Source organism: Lolium rigidum, chromosome 4 (genome assembly GCF_022539505.1).
Source record: "Lolium rigidum isolate FL_2022 chromosome 4, APGP_CSIRO_Lrig_0.1, whole genome shotgun sequence".
In the NCBI taxonomy this organism is placed as follows: Eukaryota; Viridiplantae; Streptophyta; class Magnoliopsida; order Poales; family Poaceae; genus Lolium; species Lolium rigidum.
The window spans coordinates 94050539-94073510 of NC_061511.1; the positions used below are offsets into that span (position 1 = coordinate 94050539).

Here is a 22972-nt window from a genome sequence, read left to right on the forward strand (position 1 = left end):
CTTGTCCGGAATTATACGGCGCTTTCGCGTTGTTACAATGAGTTGTGGTTGTGCCTCTATGGCTCCCGGGATCCGGCTTATAAAGGCGCACGGATCTAGGGTTTACATGGAGAGTCCTAGCCGGAATACAAGTTGCCTAACTACGGTACAATGTCTTACCGTGTACGTCAAGGATCCGCCTTCCTCCAAGTACGCGGCTGGATCCGGATACTTCATGGGCCGTCACGGATCCGGCCTCCTTCGTAGGTCGGTAGAGATCCGGCTTCCGTTCCAGGCTGGACTTCATCCTTCGGGATCTGACAAGCCGGGCCGCCCGATGGGCCACATGCCTCACCACCAACTATGGGCCACCCGGACTTGCCGGATCTAGGTCATGCCGTTGATATACCCATAAAGTATACCCACAACGGGGACGGCTAGGAAGCGCTGCTGCCGTCGTGGTCAAATAAAACAACCAAGGGTTTCCCTTGGCCATCGAAATCCACCACCAAGATACTCTTTTGCGACAAGAAGTCGAAGAAGAGGAGCTGCAGCCGCCACCGAAGGCCAAGGTCTTCAAGATCAGACGCAAGCCACCAGAGTCGCCAACAACCACAAATAACTCCGCTACCTCCGCGCCACCCCAGCAGCAACAGGGAGCATGAACATCACTAGTAGCCGTCACCAGCCGGCAAGGTGGACGCTACCACCTACCCAGGGTCGCCACCCGCCGGCAAGGTGGATGCTGCCACCTACCCAAGGCCGCCACCCCAGCTTCCAAGCACCCTGGGGTCGTCACCTCGAAACAAACCAAGAGCCTCAAAGCATTCGAACCAGATGAAAACCCCATGGGCAGCGCCACCCGCGAGCATCATCCCACCGGGTGTGGATCCACGAGCACCACACAAGAAGAGCAAAGGGCGTGGAAGAGTCCTTTCGAACCAGCACCTGAGAGGAGCCAAGCGCCCATGCATCATCCTTCGAGCCGCCGCTCCCCGCTCCAGAGCTTACATGGCTAGATCCACGCAGAGCCACCAACCTGGAGGTCACCGAGCTGGCCATCGAGATCTGGCCACCTCGTCGCCCAAGCTTCAAATGCCGGTGAGCATGCCCAGTACATGTAGCCGCCATGCCACCGAGCGACCACGCCGTCGCGCCCCGCCAACCGCAGTAGCCTGCGCCGCCAATGTTGCGCGAGGGGGAGAAGAGGGCCCGCCGCTGCCAACGGCCTTGGATCTTTTGCCTACGGCGCCCTCTGGTAGCGACGAGGAAGAGCGGTAGAGGCGAGAAGGAACTGTTGTTGGCCCGATCTAAGGTTCACACTACCACTCGCAAGAGCGAACAGAGCGGATGAGTGAGGTGTGACCGACAAGTTACACGAGCAGAGCTGTGGTCGTCGGTGATACATCTTCATTATCTTCATGCATTGAGCTAGCTGTGCGTCGATTAAAACGGACCAGGTAGTACATCTTCATCATCATCGAGACTTAAAATAACGGAAGGATGTGTTGACCGGGCTAGGACTCACGTGTATATATGCTGATCACTCAAACGCAAGTCACGGCACATGCAAGCCGCCGACACGAATTGCTTACACTGATGCTAAGCTGGAGTTAACACGTCTACTCAACTAATCTGATTACAAACCATTTAAAAAAGTTATCTGATTACAACTCAGATAGATATATACAAACTCAAGGTTCGTATTTCAAAAATAGTGGCTTCTTTTCAAAGTTTCAGAAAAAGAAAAGAGGTACGGGGGCAAAGAATTCTCCCCGAGTCTCCGCTGGCGTGAAGGCAGCAACCACCGGCTGTTGCGACCACCAACCTCTCTCTTCTCTGTTAAACCCCACCGGCCGGTGACCGCACCAACCGCACGTCCATTTCACGTGCCTCCCCTCCCCTGTCCTTCCTCCCCTCCCACGTTACCTCCGCCCGCCGCCGGCGAGCTCCTCCCCGCCGCTGCCCCCCACCGCGTCCCGCCGGAGATGGCAACGGAGGGCCTGGTGCCCATCACGCGGGACTTCCTCGCGCGCTACTACGACAAGTACCCGCTGGCCCCGCTCCCCGACGCCGTCACCGCCCTCGCCGCGCGCCTCCGCGCGCTCTCCGCCGACCTCGCCGCCATCTCTCCCCTCTCCCCCGGTGAGTGCCCTCTCCGCTATCTCTCTGTGATCCGCTAGCTTCTCGACCCTGCCGATGCTACCTTTGATCTCACCACGACCCCATAACGCTGGAATCGGAACTATTCGGGTAGTTTGCTGCTCGGGGCCATCGCTTCTTCTTGCGATGTGTACCTACCTTTGCGGGATTAGGTCGGGTCAAACAGTCAAAATCAGTTTTTGACAGGACAATGACTGGGTCTGACTGCGGGGTATGCTATGCTAATCAGGACATTGTACTAGTAGTTCGGTTCTTTTTCTCTCTGATTATGCAGAATTTTGGTCCAAAACCAACGAGTGCTGTTAGCTGCTATGAGTTGCTGAATGCCACTAAGTACTGATTAACTTCGAATTTTAGTCTTAAAAAGCTTATTCAACTGTCAGCAGGATTTGATTGATATATCATGACACTATCCAACCAAACTGGTACTGACGGATCACGAAATGAAACAGTGCGCCACACACTTTAAGGGACACTACAAACCATCGTTTTCAATGCTGTATGGCGTCCTAAGGCATTCTATCCATGCTCTAACGCCTGAGCAGGCGCCTTAGTTCCTAAAGCAGGCAAATTTCCAAGGTGCTGCCAGGGCCCCTGCCCTTACCGCCTAAGTGCCCCTAAAGGCGACACCTTAAAAAACCATGCTACAAACCCGCACTTGATAATTTTAGTTAAGGCAGACAACAAAAATAAATCATGGAAATATATATAAAGTAAAAAATCCCTTGTACTTGTATGGTGGGTGCTCACATTATAAAGGCTGTGAGAGGACATGATTTTGAAAAAAATGTAATACCATGATAACTAAAAAAATTGTTTAATAATTTCCTCGTCTGAGGCTATGTTTTGATTTCACACTGGGCCCTGAATTTCTCGTGTACGGCGCATCTAAGAAAGGAATTAGCTTTTCGTTTCGGCACTAAACAAAGCTTTTCTGGCTTTTCAAATGCTGGAGCTTTAAATAGATGGTGATCTTTCGGAAGCAAGCATTGATCTGACATGATAATTCTATCTGTTTTGCATGTCCAAGATGAGGAGCTGTTGGAACAAGAAGCAAGTGGTGTACCTGCCCCTAAAATGGATGAGAACATGTGGAAGAACAGAGAACAAATGGAAGAGATTCTATTTTTGCTTAATAAATCTCTTCGTCCTGTTGCAGTAAGTTTAGCTCTGGATCTTGCTGTGAGGATGGATTCTTCCTTCCAATTTTGAAGTTAACATTTGGCATGTGCACGCAACAGCTTCAACAGAAGTCCACACCAGAAGACGCTGATATAGCTTCTGTACTTGACGATGTTGAAATTAAATTGAAGGATACGTTGAAGAAGTTAGAACAGTTTCAGTTAAAAAATGCTGATAATGTTTTCAATACAGGTTGACATTCTCTCTCCTTCCTTTTTTCTGTTTATACTGATATATTCATAAATATAGGGGAAAAATACAATTACCGATTGATGAATCATTTCTCATAACTAAGCAAGTGAATCTTTTGTATATTGAGCACCTGATAATTTGTACTGATTGTCTTAAAAATATTATGGGCGGCACCTGAATCTCCTTCCCTGGTAATTTACCTGGTTGATAACATCAGTGCTATACTGTTTTATGAGATTTTCTCAGTTGTGAATTCCACAGACCCACATACTAGCTTACTATGATCCTTTTCAGAAGGAATAGCCTACTATGATATGCTCAGTGTTATATCGCTACCATGTGGCTTTCCAGTCATTTTTGCAGTATTGATGTCTACAACTGAAATTTATATAGCAAACCAGTATTTCTTTCATCATTTTGATACCGAATCATTTCACTTACGTTGCAGTTATGACATACATGCCACAAGACTTCCGGGGTACACTGATCAGGCAACAGCGAGAACGCTCCGAGAGGAATAAGCAAGCGGAGGTTGATGCTGTAGTTAGTGCTGGTGGAAGCATTCGCGATCGATACGCATTGCTGTGGAAACAGCAAATGGATAGGTTCTTCTCCTTTCAGTTATCAGTCAATACATATTCATTATCAATAAATTTGTAATCTTTTTTCCATTATGTTCTGTAGGCGGGTGCAATTAGCGCAGCTTGGTTCTGCATCAGGTGTATATAAGACACTTGTTAGGTACTTGGTTGGTGTTCCACAGGTAAGCTAAATTGTCGGAATCACATTCACCATATTGATGATGATGATGTTGTTTAAGAACATCAATATTATATATTTGTGGTTAAACTGGATTACTAAAAACTTCTTTGAAATCCCATCCGATATTGACATATCATTATCAAAATATAAATGTTGAATCCTTAAATACGTATTACTCCTTTTGAAATGCAATATTAAATGAGCAGTTTGGTTCTGCATCAGGTGTATAAAAGACACATATTAGGTACTTGGTTGGCGTTCAGCGGGTTAGCTAAATTGTTGGAATCACATTCACCATATTGATGATGATGATGTTGTTCAAGAACATCAATATTATATGTTTGTGGTTAAACTTCTTTGAAATTCCATCTGATTTTGGCACATCATTATCAAAATATAAATTGTTGAATGTTCCTTAAGTATGTATTAGTATTACTCCTTTTGAAATGCAATATTAAATGATTGACATAGTATAATACCCAGTTTCTTGTACGTGCAGGTTTTATTGGATTTCATTCGACAAATAAATGATGCTAATGGGTATGTAATTCTTTTTTTATCAAACAGAACTTAGCATGCAGTCCCGTGTATATGGAATAAAGGACTCGGACTGATGATTTAGATGCCCTTTCTTTCAATTTAATTTTGTCTTCAGACCTATGGAAGTGCAACGAGAACGTTATGGGCCAGCGCTATACACACTCACAAAACTGGTGCTTGCAATTCGGTTGTATCTACATCTCTCTTTGGCACGATATGGACAGAAGAAAATGTGAGCGAGCTTCTTAAAGAATATGCATTTTTCTACTAGCTCTGTTTGCATCTTCACCATGACCCCTCCTTTGACCTCTGTTTAAATTAACAGAGAGAAAGATGACATCGCTGCGTTGCAGCAGGCTGTGGTTTTTTACACTGAGGAATTTGGCAAGTTCACTGTATTCATCGGGTAACTACATTTCATCATCAACATTATCTAATATTTATTAAGCTGTATCTATAATATTTGGTTGTTGCTATTCCCATGTTACTAGCGCTCAACATACACGTTTATAATATTTAACCTGCGATCATCATCTGTTCACATATCATTGAGTGCAATGCTTAGATTCAAAGAAGACGCATAGTGTTTTGCGATCTTATTCTTACGGGTTACAGGATATAATTTCCTTAGCTATAAGCATTACAGCTTGAGGCGTTGTTTAACTTTTTAGCTGTATGCCATTTTGAGGAGAGACACGAGTTGATCATTTGTTAAGCTGTAATCGTAATATTGCTAGCATCTTGGTTGTCAGCCCTGCTTCATTGGAGCTATGTGGTATAACTAAATGTAGCCTATAAGTAACATGTCGAAGTATAATCTTCACTGTAGGCAGCTAGATGATGATCTAGTGATGCAGATTTACCACGCCTGACTATATCCTACACCTAATATACCTTGTGTAGAAATTGATTACTTCTATTTATGAGTCTTGATACTCTGTTAACTGCTGAGAGATACCACTGCAGGGAGGTTTTTGTGAATGCCCCATTTTTCATATCTGCTGAGGATGCAGGTGCTGATTCAAGGTATTATTTCCTTTCAGTACAAGTTTGACTATGCATTTTTCATTAGGTAGTTAGCACTTAGCTTACTACAAAACACGGATGAAGTCTCTAAATGGTATGAGGAACTGAATGATCAACTTTTTTTACACTTATTCTTGTAGGAACAGCGATGAGTACCGAGAAACCATTATTCCAGCTGGAAAGACACATGAGGTACTGATCTTTTTGGACAGAACTATTTTTTCGATTCATTGATAAATCCTACAAAGTGCAATCCCGTCTGTAGTAGCTTTGTACTCAAGTAGTAATCTGCAACATTCATAAGCTTATTTTTTTATATGGCTTTTGGGGTGTCAAGATTCTTATGTTCTGTTGGTCATATTCTGCAGGTTATTTTAAGTGTTGAGGCTGTCAACTCATATATTGCATGGGATTTCTCTTTGCCACAAGGGGCCCTCAGCACGTTACTGGTACTATGTCGAATCTCTGTTATGAAAAAACACAAAAGGACTTCATTTTCTATTGTGTAGATCCATTTTTTGCTTAGGTATACAGGTAGTTTCTCCTTTTTATTTCAGAGTGGACATATTTTTTTCTAATAGCTGGAGTTGATTTTAGCTGTGCTGATCAGTGATTCTACTTCTGCATGTTTGCAATAGCTTAGCTGATCATGAATTTGGGTACTGGGGACTTTCTTATTCTATTATTTAATTTAATGCATTGGTATGAAACTTTTTTTTTGAGAATGTATGAAACTTATTTGTATAGTATATTGTAACCAATCAATTAAAATTGTATCGAGTATCCAGGTATGAGTATATTCATCTAACCAACCCAACTGCGGAGATTTGCATGCATTCTGCCTTTATGGGGTGGTTCCCGCTCCTTGTGTGCTGCCTCCCAATGGACCGGTGCACTTTCCTTCAACATATGACGCACAATTTTAATCTATTATCATAGGTGTATATGTTTTACTTAATGTTATGTAACGAAATCAATACATGTTTCACATTTGAACAGTTCAATGTACAGTTCCATTCTAACAGGCATGATACTTTGAAGGGAAAATTTTAATTGTAAGAAAAAGAAGTGCCTTATCCTAGAACAGCTGAATAGCTCAACTCTAAAATAATGATAATTCTCCTTAGACCCTAAAAGAGTGATATTTAGGATCGAGGAAATTGTACCTGTGCGATCAAGTCATCTTCATCCTGTCCAAATAGGAACAACTCATTGTACATCAACAATTTCCCTCCCTGTAGCGCTTGCGACAATACATGTTTAAATCGGTTTGGTCATCCCCAATAGGAACAACTCATCCCGTTAGTCCTAATAAGCAAGAAAAAGTTAAATAATTTTATCTGTTCTGGCATTCTGGGGGAGTTTCTTGTATTTCTATTCATTCCAAACTAATAGTTGTACTACAAATATGAATTAGTAGGGTATTATGGTGTCACCTCCAGCGAGACTGCAGCAGTTTGATGTTTTACATTCGTCTCTTGAAAATTATTGGATTTTTTTTATAGTTTTAACTTAAATATTTGATCTGGACAGGATATTGGCTTTCATGTGGAGTACATAAGCCCATCAGGGGAGAAAACTGTAAGTTCATTTATTTTCTGGCAGTGCGACTATGTATTATCTGTTCATAAAAGGAACTGAAATATCCTAAACATTTCTTCTCTACTATGGTTTATCATTTGTGGATATTGATGATGTTAATCAATCTGCTAGTAACATGACTACAGTAGCTATTATGGTTTGTTTGGTGCTTGGATTGCAGAGCTGACTAGTGCTGATTGTTAGTCTCTTGGCAGTAACTGTTCTTTAACTGGCACAACTGTACCTCAAATCCATTAAGATTCATTCAATCAGTTGGCAGTTGTTATTTGGAAATCTTACCTAGTTGGCTAGTTATATGACAATATCACTCCATTATTGCAAAATTTACACAACATTCATAACAGTAGCAAGAACCAGATTTTCCTATGACAGATATGTTAATGGAATATCTATAGATAGATGGAAATTGTTACTTGAGATTGAAGAAAATAAAAACAAAAGGAAACCATGGTAAAAATAATAGAATTATGTCAACTCCAAGACAGACTAAAACTGCTGTTTTACTGGTTACTGGCTATGGTCCAGAATCCAGATGTTTGGACCAAAAAGAGAAGGTTTACCCTGTTACATGCTGCCAGCTGCTTTCCTAATCTGCCTTGATGGAAGTGCTGTGGCTTTCTTAAGAACGTGTAGTTCTGTTGTGGCTGGAGTGTTTCTTTATTGCACTATCTGATGGCCAAATTTTCCCTTGGAGAACACCTCTTACTGCTTCCTTCGTCAAATCGTCTTTTCCGTGTATATGAGCATGCACTAATAAAGTTTGTCCATGTAGCACAGGAATCTGACCAAAGCTGAAAAAATGAAGGAAGACAAATATAAGAAAACTCATATCTGAACTGTGCAGAACATTATATTATGAAATGTTTGTGCATTCCTTTTATTATTTGCACTGATAAATATAGAAAATCATACGTAAGTACAAGTTTTTTACCTAGCAATCAACAGGTTGCCACTGGTTTTATAAACCAGTATTGTCTTTGTCAGATATGTCTGCATGATCCTGTAAAAAACAATATGTACAACGATCAATAAATTAATTTCAACATTTATCTGTGTTCATTGTTTTCTCAAATGAATTTGTATGTATTTTTGCAGTTAATTCTTCCCTACCGACGTTATGAAGCTGACCAGGTGAGCTCACTTTTATTGCTCATTCTCTGTTTGCTTCAGAATATTTTACTTTTCAGGTCCAGTCAATTGTTTTGATTTGAGACGAGTTACATTACTATCAAGTGTGCGACTTATGATCACAATGGATTCTGAGGGTCAAGCTTCCTGACAGGAGGAACAGAAATGTTCTTGCTTTCTTGGCAGTTGGCACCACAATTTTTATCCAGTAGGTAGATACTCTGCAGCCGTAATGTAACATGGACTGCAGCCAAAGGGCTGCATGGTCTGTTGGCCATTTGTATCATTCATGTAACTGTAACTCCCAATCGGAAGTGCAAAACCCACCTTAATCGCTCTAGTCCTTTGGTTCCTCATCAGGCAATCAGAAATCTGTGCAGTTAAGCACCACAGCTGATATGAGCTACTGCTACCCAACAAACCCAAATTTAGACCTCTACCCAACATCATTATATTATAGTTAAGGTCATCTGCTGTTGCTACTCAAAAACGTCGACGAGATTTGGACGCATTTGGACAGAGCTTACAAACATTGAGTTTTGTATAACAAGTTACTACCTCCATCCCAAAGCTTAAGGCCTATATTTGCATTTAATTCAGAAAGTCAACCCATGTGGCAAAGTATGTGACGCAAGTTTTGGATCAAGAGAATGGTATGTAAGCATGAAAAGTACAAAATCAATATCATTAGATAGATCAATGAAATATATTTTCACTATGGTATCTACAAAATATCATATTTAGTTGAGCGCGATAGCTTTTCTCCATTTCTTGTCCTAAGAATATGGCTCAAGATGCTCTTACGGTCATCTGTTTTGCTACTTATTGACAATAACATATCAGAGCCTTACAAGCCTTGGGATGGTTAGGTAGTTATTAGATGTACAATCGCGAGTGCGAAGCATTTCAGGGAAATGATGCCAGGAGAGTAGGCTTTTGTAATAACTGCATTTACTTTCTTGTCAAAACTCTCAATTAATAGATTGGGGCAAAGCTTTTGCCCCCGTTTCAGAAACAAATAGACGTAAAATCCTAGTCGGGTGACTAGGGAACAATGATTTAAGCACACCCTGCACAAAAACAGTAGATAAGAGTGGTTGCTTTACCTTTAGCAGCTGTATGATGTAAGAGTACAATCCCCATGTGCTCTTTGAATGGTTAACATTTTGTTTGTCGCTGCACAGGGTAACTTTTGCACTGTTTTTGCTGGATCATACAAGCTTGTATGGGACAACTCATATTCAACATTCTTCAGAAAGGTATTTAATGGAGCATATCCTGCATGTATTTTTGCAATTTGTAGAAGTTATACAATAAGCGAGCAATCCTGGTCTTCGGCATGTACAGTTTATTTCAGTGACTTTATGTCTTTAAGCCATTTTTGTTTTCTATATTTTCATGGAAAAACTGTTATTCTTGTGCCCGATTAGCAAGCATCTCAGCTGTTCATTTGCAAGATTACTAGAATTTCTGTCTAGACTAAAAAAATGTGTAAGGCTAACATATATTCCTTTGTAATAACTAGTACTAAAACCACTGGCATTGTTTATAGTATCATGGATTCATGATTGGCACTAAACGGAACGAGGTTCAGTTTTTCGGATTATTGCTGGAACCTGTCATGAAAGGTGATGTTATAACCCTGTTTCTGCCAACTGTTTGGTAGCAAACCCTAAATCATTGGTACTCCATAAAGATTGTTTAGGTAGCACACACACAAAAGGAAAGGAATTGCAAACATAGTTAAAAGGAAAATATGTGGGTAAACCAGAAACGGAACCGGTCAAGTCATGTGACATTGGAAGATATTGTGTAGCCCTTCTGTTCTGATGATCGTCCGTTTCATTTGCCCATGACAGACTCTCAGGTACAAGGTGGACGCAGTACCCCCGGTCATCGACCCTGTGGAGCCTGTCGCTGAACCCTGATAGAGTCAGACTTAATGTAAAGCTGCAAGAGCTAAGGCCTGTGTCGGAGTAGCCACGCAGATGCATCTAAAGCCCTTGCAAAATGTTGTAACCTTATTCTTTTGCCGACTGCGAAGCGGCAATTCTAACTGTGTAGTCCCAGCGATAACACGTTACACCTAGCTTCAGTGGTGTGTGAGCGCAAAATATGTATCTTTGTGTGGAGGCATTCTTTTGTGTGCAGATGATGGACTCATATTTTCCCAGACTGTCTTTTTATGAAAATCCAGCACCACTCTCAGTAGCAATCGCAGGAAGGTTCAGACAGAACCGATCATCGATGCAGCTTTCGATGCTGAGTTGCTGCGGCAGATCACCGTGGTAGATTTAAGAGTTGATTGCAGTTGCTATAAGGGTGCATGGCGCTACCAGGGGAACATATCAGGTGAAAACGTTCAGATTCTGCAAATCTGCAAATTTTGTATACTGGCCGCCAGATCTTGTAGCGATGGCTGGGATCCCTGCAAGCCACCTTCCACGTCTGGCATGCAAACTTTACAAAAAGAACGCCCGTGGTGCTGCAACTAATTTGCACAGAACCCCTCCTGAGATCTCCATCCTCGGAATTATCCTCCTTGGTGCTGTTCAGAGTTCCCATGACGAGAAAAATACTCAAGAACGGAGAGTTCTTTATGCAGACGAAATTTCAAACCTTAATGAGAAAATAAATTTTGGATCGGAATCACAAATCTGCACCAATTAAAACCTCCAGAACAACGAATCTTTAATATACTGTGGTACTACCATTCCGGTTCCAGAACTAATTTCTTGCATTTGAAAAAGATATTCAGATCAACAGCGAAAAGCCTCACCAAGAACATTCAGTATCTAGATCGAACATAACTCCATGAAGAATTCAAGATTACACGAAAAACTAGGCCTACACACTGCGGCTATTTGCATACACCTAGATCTGAGGAGAAGAAAAATCATGGCATGTGGAACTCGGGGCGACTGGCCACACACATGAGACAACACTCCATGGGAGCAAGTAAATTGTCAAATTCGGATCTGCGCCGCCACCGCTATAAGCAGCTAGAGTTGATCCAATGGAGTTGCTGGACAAGGAGCGACCAGTGGAGGGGAGGACGGCACCTACCAGATCCGGCGGGGGCAACTGTTCAGGCGCTAGGGGAAAGGTCCTGGCCAAGAAGATATCATCCATACAGTGTGCTTCTGTAGTAGAACATGGCTAAAGGAGTAAAGGGTGTGGACTCAAGTGGACGAGGGGTGCTTGTACAAAATGCACGGTGCGGAGAAGGCGCAAAACATCTAGCCATTCGCACGCAATCCAACGGCTCTCATGGAAATTTTCAGATTTGCAGAATCTGGCTGTTTCCACCTGATACGTCCCCGCGCTACCAGCTCCTCCTCTACCTCTGGCATCTGTAGATTGTTCGTTTGGTAGGTAGAGCCCTGCTGACCCTTGAGCGGAGAGGCGAGCTGGGTAAGCGGGAAACGAGGATTATGAGGGCATAAAGAAGTACAGATCAAGGTGCTTGCTTGCAAGCGCTAGGAAGGTAAAGACCATGAGCGAAAGAATAAACCGCGTTAGGGCATCTCCAACGGCGCGACACAAGCGACCGTTTGCGGTCCACCGTGACCGAAAATGCGTCTGGCACCATCTCCGCCCGTTTGCGGTCCGCCGTGACCGAAAATGCGTCTGGCACCATCTCCAACGGCGCGACCAGGCCGTCCGCGGAGACGCAAACCTGGCGCATACGGACGCTGCGCGGACGCGCAAAGTGTTCGCTCGCGTCTCCACTGGGCCCGCCTGGCAGCAAGCCTGCATCGCATCGAGGGCATCGCTTCGGTAGCCATCGCTTTTCCGCGGTCAGCGCTTCTGCGTCTGCGCCGCAGCCTTCGCCATCAATGGCGTGGCTGCCTGTTCTGCGCGCGTACTGGTGGGCGGCGGCTGGGCTTCTGCGCCGCCTTCAATGACATCGTATCCCCCGCGCGGCGGGCCTTAAAAGTCCACCGGCCCGTTCCTCCTTCGCCCACACCTCCACTCGCACCACCACCGGCCGCGGCGCCATGGGGAAGAAGAAGAACGACTTCGAGGCGTCCGGCAGACAGCACCAAGCAGGGGGAGCGGACGCGAGAGGGTGCCGCTGCCCGTCACGCCGGGGAGGCCGATGCACGGAACCGGACGCCATGCGAGGCCTAGTCGGGCGTGCAATTGCCCGGCGGCCGGCGGCCGTCCCTCCCGTCCTCGCGCGCGAGCCGGCATCGGACCGCGGAGATCCGGCGAAGGAGGCGGTACCTGCCGCCGGACCTCCGCGCCGATCCGGCGTACGCCATCGACTCGAAAGTTGGCGTACCTATCTCTCGACCGAGAGGATCGGAGGAGGAGGGCGGGCTTCATGGGCGACAGGGATTTTCCCTTCGATCGTCCCACCGCCGACTCGTCCACGAAGACAGCAGGCGCCGACGCGTCGTGACCAGGCATTGACGCGTGCGCAGTACCACGACGACCACGACCACGACGGCGACTACGACGACGACGACGACTACATCGAGGCGCCGGCGTACCATAACGAGGAGGTCAAGGACGACATCGATGACAACGTCGCGGTCGTCTTCCACGAATGGCGACGGACCATGGCGGAGGGCCGCAAATTTGAGTTCCCGAGAACATGACGGGCGACAAGATGGCGAAGCTCGGCATCCTCGTCTCCGAGAACGATCCACCGTGCAGCCGCCGCTGCCCCACTACGCCACCGGCTTTATGCCGCCGGGCCTCGTCGGAGGATGAAGCCCTTCGACCGGTTCTCACAGGACTCGGTCGCGCCACAACCGCCGCCGTACAACCCCGGGCTCTGCCGCCACAGCCTCATTGAAAGTGCATGGAGCCCCCATGTGTGGTTTTGGTAATTAATGACAATCCCTATGGACTAATGTTTGCATTGAGTTATGTTTGTAGGTGTTGTCCATAGGCAATGCTTGAACCATATGTTGGCTTCAAGGTTGCAATAAGAAGAAATTGATGAAGGATATCAAGTGTCAAGTATGTCTTGAAGATGAAGATGAAGTGAGCCCTCAAGTTACTTCAAGACATCAACATGATGAAGAATGAAGAAATGAAGCGCAAGTTCAAGATGAGCCAACTCGAAGAGATCATATGCTTGAGGCTTGCCATTCGTTTGGTGATCATGGATATGTGAAGATGCCTCGAAGAAGAAGCTCTCTCATGGTGGAGTATGGGGGAGCAATCCGCATGACTTCATCAAGCTAGCACAATCAAGAAAGGCGTTCCATCTTGTTGAGGTCAAGACCGTCATCATCGAGCTCAAGTGGAATGCGCAAGGTTAAGGTTTGCTCTTGATAGGGTTTCTTTCTCACCGGTCTCATAGTGTAGTTGGAGACCGGTTTATAGATTAGTTGCCGTACTATCAAGAGGGCTCTCGAGTGAGTAACTCGATCGTATCATTCGGAGCGAGCTCAAACCTTTGCATCCTTGCATCATCTTTCTTGGTTGTTACTTGGATCTTATCCATGTGATATTTTAGAGCTTGTGCTTATTCTCATGACAAGCTCTAATTCATCGAAAACGGATTTCGCATAAATCACTTGTTGCGTTTTCGAGTTTGGTGATTTTCTCGGTTTCTCATGTTGAGGTGTTGCACCTCTAAAAATAATAGAAAATCACCCCCAACTAGTTTCCATATTTTCACTTTTTGTTGGGTAGCTCTTGTTGTCCTCTTTCCAACAAAATTGGTTTCGTCTTGATCGGAGTTTCCAAACTCTAGATATTATCTTTTGAAGTTTGTCTTCTATTTGGGTTTAAAAGAAAGAAAAGTAAAAAGAAAGGAAAAAGGGGAGGAGGGGCAGCCGCCGGAGGCACGGGCGGTACCACCGGCCTCACCATGGCCGGAGCCTCCGGGCTAGGTACCGCCCGTGGTACCGGGGAGCCATTTGTGGCTCAGTACATGTGCCGTGGAGGTTGGAGCCCCGGCGGTACCTTGGCCGGTACCCCGGCCGGAGGCTCCGGCCTCCCCTCCCGGCCCGCGCGCCCCAGGCCTCTCCTGGCCTGCGCTGCTCGACCATGTCCGGTAGTACCGGCCCTACCTGGCCGGTACCTCCGGCCTCCCCCTCCCACGCGCGCACCGGCCTCCAACGGGCAGATTTTGGGGCCTCCTTTTATGTCCCCTCTCTCTCTTGTTTTTTAACTTCTTGCTCCTTCTTCTTCCTCCTCTACTCTCAAGCTTTGCTCCACCATTGTTTGTTCATACTTGAGCTTGAGATCTTTCTCCCCAACCAATTATTCTTGCATCTATTTGAGAGAAAGATTGAGGGGATCTAGATCCACACTTTGACCAAACCAAATCACCTCTTTGTGAGTGAATCTTTGGGATCTAGATCTTGGAGAATTTTGTGTTCTCCTCTTTGTTCTTCCTCTCTTATTCCCCCAATAGCTTTTGTAGCTTTGTTGGAATTTGAGAGAGAAGGACTTGAGCATCTTTGTGGTGTTCTTGCCATTGCATTTGGTGCATCGGTTTGAGTTCTCCACGGTGATTCGTGGTGGTGAAAGCAAGAAGGTTGTTACTCTTGGGTTCTTGGAACCCTAGACGGATTCTACGCCTTTGTGGCGATTTGTTGGGAGCCTCCAATTAAGTTGTGGATGTGTGCCCCAACCTTTGTGTAAGGCCCGGTTTCCGCCTCGAAGGAAATCCCTTAGTGGAACCGTGACCTAGGCCTTTGTGGCGAGGGTCACCGGAGATTTAGGTGAGGCGCCTTCGTGGCGTTCGGTGTGTGGTGTGAGTACCGCATCTTGGGGTGAGGCCTTTGTGGCGTTGGTGTGCATCGAGCAACCACACCTCAAGGTGAGCCTCTTGTGGCGTTCGGGAGCACTAAGCAACCGCACCTCTCCACCGGAGATTAGCACTCGCAAGAGTGTGAACTCCGGGATAAATCATCGTCTCCCGCGTGCCTCGGTTATCTCTATACCCGAGCTCTTTACTTATGCACTTTACCTTGTGATAGCCATCGTGCTTGAAGCTATATATATATCTTGCTATCACATACTTGCTTGTATTGTTTAGCATAAGTTGTTGGTGCACTTTGGTGAACCTTTGCTTAGAATAAGTTGTTGGTGCACATAGGTGAACCATAGTATATAGGCTTTGGGCTTGACAAAGTAAACGCTAGTTTTATTCCGCATTTGTTAAGCCCATCTCGTAAAAGTTTTTAAATCGCCTATTCACCCCCCTCTAGGCGACATCCGTGTCCTTTCACGCATCCCTGGGCGCCTCCATTGCCGCCACAGCCGCATCCCTGAGCGCCTCCACCGCTGCCACAGCCAGAGCCCTGGGCGCCTCCACCTCCAGCACCACCGGCGCGCCCGGCGCACGCTCCCCCGGTTTTCAACTGGCCGTGGACGGTACCGGAGCTCATCGTGCTCGACAGCAACGACGAGCATTAGTAGGCGCACACGTTTAGGGTTTATTTTCATGTGTTCAACTATGTAAATCATGTTTTCATGTTAAAAAAATGATTCGGCAAATGCGTCGTGCCGCTGGAGCCACCCCGACGACAAACGGACGCTGCGGTCGATTTTGACCATTTCGGCCGATGCAAACGGACGCGCGCGGATATTTCCGGATGCTAAAATGCATCGCGCAGCTGAAGATGCCCTTAGTGCAGATAGATGGCTAGATGATCAAGGATGGTGAAGTTTTGGGTAAATAACCAATTCTCCTTGTTCGGGCCAGTGTAGATCGGTTGTCTATTCTGTGGTGTTCGGCGCAAGATCAAAGTGCGGAAGGACAAAGAAACGAAGTGGTTGACCCAAGCGGCCTCGCGCCTAGAGGGCTGATTGCGCAAGAGGATTTGCACACTCAAGAACTAATCAGTGATGTCGAAAGCACGGCACTCAGCTACTACCGCTGCTTCGAGCCCTTCCTCCACCCCCTTCCTCTCATTGACTATCCTGGAAGAGTACTGACGTGATCGACCTCTCTTCTATCCTTTTCTCCGTCTTCTCTCTCTTTCTCTTCTTTGCAGCTTTTCCTGACATTAACGTGGGGTCTATTCAGGAATTAGTGCGATGGCATCAAATGAGCCCTGAGTTAATAAGTTTCGCTATTAAGTACAAGAATATCAAATGCAAAATCTTGCCCTTTTATGCAGGCCATACCGTACCTATTCATTGGATGTGGTCCTACCTACAACTAATGGAGAAGCGAGAGGATATGGACATTAGGTGCAATCGGCAGGTGAGTCTTTGCTCCCCATTCCGGGAAGAAAAAATACAAGAGCAACATATTGAATTGATACACTAGCCCAGTTCATCTAAAAATGTTTGAACGCAGTATTTGTATATTTCAACACTACAAATCTAGCACCTATTTTCTTATACCAAAAAAATGTTAATTTCAAGAACTCTGTACAGTGCACCTTAAGTGCATTCCTAAATCCTATAAATATACCTATAAGTATGCCTCTTTCACAGTTTGTACAATGTGAAACTCTGCTAAAGCATACAAGCTTGCATCCTGTAGGAGTTCTCATTCCTATGTGTTCCTGTTGTTCTGCAAGCTTCCCTGAGAAGGGAACCCCCCACTGTACTCAAAGGCCCTGCTGTCCATCTCAAAGGTCGTGGACGACGTCGATGTGCTGGAGTACGGGAACCTCGGCACAAACTTCTTTGCCGTCGAGTCTACGCTGAAAGAAGAGCTTGTCGATACTGAACCTGGCGTGATCCCGTGGTCTTGCATTATCATCTCGATCTCCCTCACGATGTTGTTCATTGACGGGCGGTCAGGTCCCACCTCTTCCACGCATTGTAGTGCCATCTTCAAGAACCTTGGGAAGCCCTGGAGCCCTCCCAGTTTGAGAAGAACTGGGTCCATCACATCCTTCAGCCCACAGTACATGCTGTCTTCCATGTCTAATGCCGTCTTCACCTCGCGGACAATGTATTTCTTCTCGTATATAGGCGGCTTGGCTACTATTAGCTCCAGTAGTACCACACCGAAGCTGTACACATCGCTCTTCGCCGTCAGCTGCTGTGTCATGTAGTACTCTGGGTCTAGGTACCCCTGCATTACAAGTGTTTTAAAGTTTAGAATGGAAATGATAAGCATGCTCTGCAGTGCCATACAGAAGTGCAAGCCTACCAGTGTTCCCTTGACGTTTGTGCAGAGCTCGCCTTCCTCGCTGTCTGATACCAATAACGAGAGGCCAAAGTCTGCCACCTTTGCGGTCATCTTCGCATCGAGGAGAATGTTGGTGGACTTCACATCCCTGTGGATGATTGGAGGATTGGCATGGTCATGGAGGTAAGCTAGCCCTCTAGCTGAATCCAGGGCTATCTTAAGTCTGGAACTCCAATCCAACTGTACCCCTTTAATACCTACAGTGACACATCATGATCAGTCTTGTGTAACTCGAAGTTTAATTGTGATAATGAGATGGAAGAACATGTTAACGTACCATATAGTGACTCGCTTAGAGTTCCATTGGAAATGAACTCATAAACAAGCATCCTTTCACCCTTCTCGAAGCAGAAACCAACTAGCCCGACCAAGTTCTTGTGATGCACCCTCGAGAGGAGCTCGATTTCTGTCTTGAACTCAAGCCCACCCTGCATGGACCCTTGCTTGGACCTCTTGATGGCTATGATCTGGCCATCCATCAGTTTTCCTCGGTACACCTGGTTTCGGTCAGAACAGAACACTTATAGAATTGCCCCGAAGATGATAAGAACCTTTATTTTCCCGAAAGGGTTGTTTGCTTACTGTTCCATAGCCTCCTGCTCCAATTGCATTGATTTCTCGGAAGTTATTCGTGCTCAGCTTGAGCTCTTCCAGTGTGAAGACCCTAGCGCTCTTGAGTTTTGGCGCTTCACCAATATCTTCTGTTGTTGATCCCCATGAAGCTGAACACAAAGATCAAAAAGGAGGCAGAGCAAGTTAATACGATGCAATTTGTATGAAATCTTATCTACGAGGTACAGTCCAGTACCAAAAGGATCGCTGAGGGTAACAAGCTTCCGAGCTCGTTTCCTTTGACGAACGGCGTAAAGCCCAATCAGTGTGAGCCCAACCACTAAAAGGACAGAGCCGGTCACAACTCCAATCAAAATTGCTCGAGAAACTGCATCATCAACAGCCACAACATCAGCCCTGGCATCCATTTGGCAGCATAAAAACATCACCTAAAGGACTGGATCAATTATCTAATTACCTTTGTCGTGGAACGGATAAGGATGTGCGTCCACATAGTAAGGCCCAAAAATCTCCGGTGGCTTGTAAGTCTGAAGTGTCAGATTGAAGCAGTTCAGAACCTGGGAGTAATTGAACCTCTTTTGGTTTACTGGGCAAGCCTTAAGTTCCACTTTTAGGTACGCCTCGCCGGTGTATGGTACTAAGCCTAGCTTGTTCGGTGTACAATTGTCCAGTGTGCCCGAGAGGTTTTTGTGCAGTTCATCAATGTACTTGTTGACATTGCCAAAGGAAGGAGATCTGAATTCTATGGTTTCCACAAATGGATTTTTACACTGGACATTAAAGGTAGGATACAAAGATGGAGGTTCAGTTAGCTGGTCCGTGCAGAGCATTGTGCCTGACAGAAGAGATTCAGTGCAGAGTGGGTTTCCTTCAAGCCTGGCAACAACAGAGCAGCAAGTAAAAATAGAGAGTAAGAGTTTGAAGTGAATGGAACCCATCGCCTTGTCAAGAAAAAAATAGGTCTTGAAATGAGGAGTGATACTCACTTGAGATTAGTGTAGTTGAGGGTGCCGTACACTGTAACCGAGGCAATTTTGTTGTTCCGGATGTCAACAAAGTCTAGATCTTTACTGATGTTATTTCCCATGTCAAGTGTATCATTCAGTTGATTATTACTCAATATTCTGCAGTATGTTCGACTAGTTAGTAATTTTTGAAAACCATAATGCACAAGGTAGAGGTTTTACGGTTGTTGTACTGTCTTACACATGTTGCAAATTAGTCCGGCTGAAAAGCTCCTGTGGCAGTTTCCCAGAAATCCCAACTGACTGCATTGTACTGTACAGCAAAACAAAGGAGTTTTTATTTCATTTGTGCTCTTAAACTTCCTCTTCAGTACGCCATTTTCTGCTCTTAAACGTCATCTTAAGTACTGAATTCAGATAGCACTGTAACTTACAGTGTCATTAAACCCTTCAATTCTGTAAACCAACTTGGAACACCAGAAGGTGTGAAGCTGTTGTTGCTTAGATCCCTGTGCATATAGCGCCATATCACTAGTTAGTGATACTGAGTGAAAGTTTGTAAAGAATGCTGATTAAGATTGTACTAAGTTCTTACACATTTTGAAGACCATTCATAGCAGTCAAATTTGGCATTGGTCCACGCAGCTTGTTATTTGACAGCATTCTGAGTTTTCAGAAAAAAAGTGACACATTAGTGCTTATCTCAGCAAATAAGTTTCTTTGCGAGACCACCATTTAATAAGATTTTGGAGTGGTGGGTACAACAACTTACAAAACATGGAGCTTAGTCAGCATTTGCATAGCCGGAACTTGGCCCGTGAAGTTATTGTCATTTAGACGGCTGTGTTTCCAAAATCACATTAAAATAATCAGCTTGGGATAGACTGAGAGAAACCCTAATGCCCCAAAATAACTCTAGAGCTAGTTGTCTGAACACTTACAGTACTTCAAGTGTTGGGATTACCCCAATTGATGCTGGAATATTTCCACTAAACCTGTTCCTGTCCAGAAGTCTATACGCAACAAATCGTAGTCAGACATGTTACAGTGCAAATGATGCTAGAGACAAGGCTTAACTATTTGAACTTACATATGCTTGAGGCTCATGTTTGAGTTGAACATATTCTCTGGGATAGGACCTTCTAGCAAATTTTGATTAAGATGGCTACAAAGGGCCAAAACGACAATGGAATGAGTGATAACCAGATGATAAATATGATTAACAAGAAAAGTAAATGTTACTTCTGACGCTTACAAGTGTTCTGCGTTAAGAAGCTGGTCCAATCCAGCTCCATCGTCCCTGGAGTTTGGTAGGCGTCCGGTCAAACTGTTGTTAGCTAGGTCTAGCCATGTAACCTTGGAGAGCTTTCCCAATGAGGGCGGGATGCTACCCGTGAATTGGTTTGAGTTCAGAGCGCTGTAGGACATCGAGTGAGATCCAATAGACAGATAATTATTACGAACACACTTATGAATTGTTGAAACGAACAACAAGAATCTTACAAGAATTCGAGTTGTGCCAGGTTGCCTAGTTCATTTGGAACAGTTCCGCTGAAACTGCAACCTATTAAAACTCTACAACATCATTCAAGTTATGAAGGAAGATGATAAGTCAGCAACGGAGGTGGAAACAAGAGGTTATATAGTTCATAGGTTTACTGCCTCTTTGTACAAACTGCTGCAACTTACAAGTGTGTAAGCTGGATCAACTTCCCAATAGCAGGTGTAAGTGGACCGCCTAGATCTTTGTTCGAGGATACATCCCTGCAGTGCATTCATGCAAGTGATTAATTGTCCTAATATTACTTTATTGAGCAAACACAAGACAGGTAAAAGTCATAGGATTATCCATATCATGAATCATCTCAGCACTGAACCTAATTTTCAATGCTCTGAAGACGGAACTTCTCTACCACAAGCTAGGAAAGCCATATGATTTGTTTTTAAAGAATAGTTGACACCTGGCGTCAGTTGACGTGCACAGCCATTTTTATTTAGAATAGTTCGTAGCAAAAGGAAAACAGAGCACACGACAGAAGCACTCACAAGACCCTGAGCTCAGTCAGGCTTCCTATGTCGTCGCTCAGGGTGCCTTTCAAGTTCATACCAAATAGGTTTCTGCGAGATAGAAGAGAGTTAGAGGAAACCAAAATCAGACAGAATCTTGGACAGGTCCTAGCAAATGCGGAGGTCAATTCTACTCACAGTGATGTAATCCTTGAGTTGCCATTGCAAATAACTCCATCCCATTGGTCACACGGATCATTAGATGATTTCTTCGTCCAGCTTCTAGGCAGATTTGACCATTTCTTCTTCATGGATTTTAGAGCAGCCGCTGCAAAAGGGAGGAGGGACACACAACTTGTCAAACCAACTTTACGACCAACTTCTGGATACTGTTTCAGCTAAGACTCTGGTGATGTCCTGGGTAAATTTGCTACTAGCAGATAGATTTCTTCATCAACAGGATCCAAGAGAAGTACCACAACAATCTCTTGGGCAAATGATTCCAGCAGCAAAAACCTGAAACCCTGAAACTACAAGATTTCTAATCCCTAGTCCACCCGGAGACCAGATGGTACCAAAAGTAAATTACTATACTCAACCAATTAAGCTAGAATCCAAAATATTTTCGCCGCAATTAGACACCACGAAGAAGCTAAAATTAAGCCACAAACTAGCTGGTGCAAATGAACTGCTTAGTGCCCCCACAAAACCACAAGAACCAAGAAGAACAGAAGTCGATTAAAAAGCCTAGCTGTAGCATACCATCCTGTGGGTTGGTGGCGGCGGCGGCGATCCTCGACCCGGCGAAGAGGCACAAGACGAGCAGCAAAAAGAAGAGCCGCCCCTTGGCGGCCATCCCCTCCCTCCCTCCTGCCCTGCCCGCAACCCAAAACTGCTAAAGACCGATCCTTTTCTGGTCCCGGTGACAGATGTGCGGCGGACGGAGGTGGACTGCTGCAACCAGGAAGAAGCTTTTCCGAGCTGGAGGAAGAAGGCAGCAAGACGCGGAGCTCGCCAATGCTGAAATGTAGGAGCCGTGTCGGGGATCAAAGCAGGTTATAGTAGGCGACGCGTGCTTACTGCTTCCTGTGCCTTTTTTGCTCCCGGTTTACCTGGTCAAATCCCTGGAATCTTCCTCCTTGGGAGTACTTGTTTTGTGGTGGTTAGGTTTGTTTGACACTCTCTTCCTCCTTGTATGGAGTTAGTATTAGTAATTTAACTGCAGCTGCCTGTAGAGCAAGTCGGCGAGCATGACTACGCTGCTGGTTAACAAAATAACAAGTACTATCCACGACCACTGGACGTCAGATGATCTGAACCCATTCGATCCAGCGATTTTCCTGGTATTTTATTTGCAACATACTTCCAAGTACACGAAGCTGATAATGCCTGTACTAATAATAATACAATAATTATACACGACATTCATTATCCATGTTGAAAAGTATGCTTAACCAAATAACCATAATGACAATCGTAGGGGTTAGTGGGTTACGTTCTCGGAACGCTGTAATCAGGAACCCTTTCATATAGTTGACTGGTCACGCGGCCCCTCAACCTGGTCAAGCCAGCTCTAACAAACACAAAACAAAAACCTGGTCAAGCAGCACGCTGGCACCGATGATAATGCATTCTAACCGGGCGGTAATACGCGGTATACCGATGTAACTTCTTTAAAAAAAATGGCAACGTTGACAAAACATATACTCCAACTCCAACTCGTGGCTCT

General features: G+C 45.1%; 2 protein-coding genes across 2 annotated transcripts; one reads left to right on the forward strand and one right to left on the reverse strand.

Moving 5' to 3' along the window:
- The first annotated feature begins 1895 nt into the window (after positions 1 to 1895).
- LOC124649714 lies at positions 1896 to 10747 on the forward strand. The gene is made up of 15 exons (XM_047189298.1): positions 1896 to 2124; positions 3173 to 3300; positions 3384 to 3516; positions 3965 to 4121; positions 4201 to 4279; positions 4778 to 4818; positions 4934 to 5050; positions 5144 to 5224; positions 5785 to 5844; positions 5985 to 6036; positions 6213 to 6293; positions 7378 to 7425; positions 8542 to 8577; positions 9759 to 9833; positions 10434 to 10747. Exons 1-15 carry the CDS (start codon positions 1968 to 1970, stop codon positions 10500 to 10502), a joined length of 1314 nt encoding a protein of 437 aa, XP_047045254.1. The 5' UTR covers positions 1896 to 1967; the 3' UTR covers positions 10503 to 10747.
- A 6043-nt stretch (positions 10748 to 16790) lies between these two features.
- LOC124649716 (leucine-rich repeat receptor protein kinase HPCA1-like) lies at positions 16791 to 22314 on the reverse strand. The gene is made up of 19 exons (XM_047189300.1): positions 22006 to 22314; positions 21442 to 21571; positions 21283 to 21354; positions 20926 to 21000; positions 20740 to 20811; positions 20492 to 20653; positions 20327 to 20401; positions 20178 to 20249; positions 20009 to 20077; positions 19832 to 19900; positions 19671 to 19745; positions 19478 to 19549; positions 19258 to 19395; positions 18729 to 19147; positions 18507 to 18638; positions 18281 to 18420; positions 17976 to 18195; positions 17660 to 17895; positions 16791 to 17581 (listed from the first exon to the last, which is right to left on the reverse strand). Exons 1-19 carry the CDS (start codon positions 22097 to 22099, stop codon positions 17054 to 17056), a joined length of 2850 nt encoding a protein of 949 aa, XP_047045256.1. The 5' UTR covers positions 22100 to 22314; the 3' UTR covers positions 16791 to 17053.
- Between the last annotated feature and the right edge of the window lie 658 nt (positions 22315 to 22972).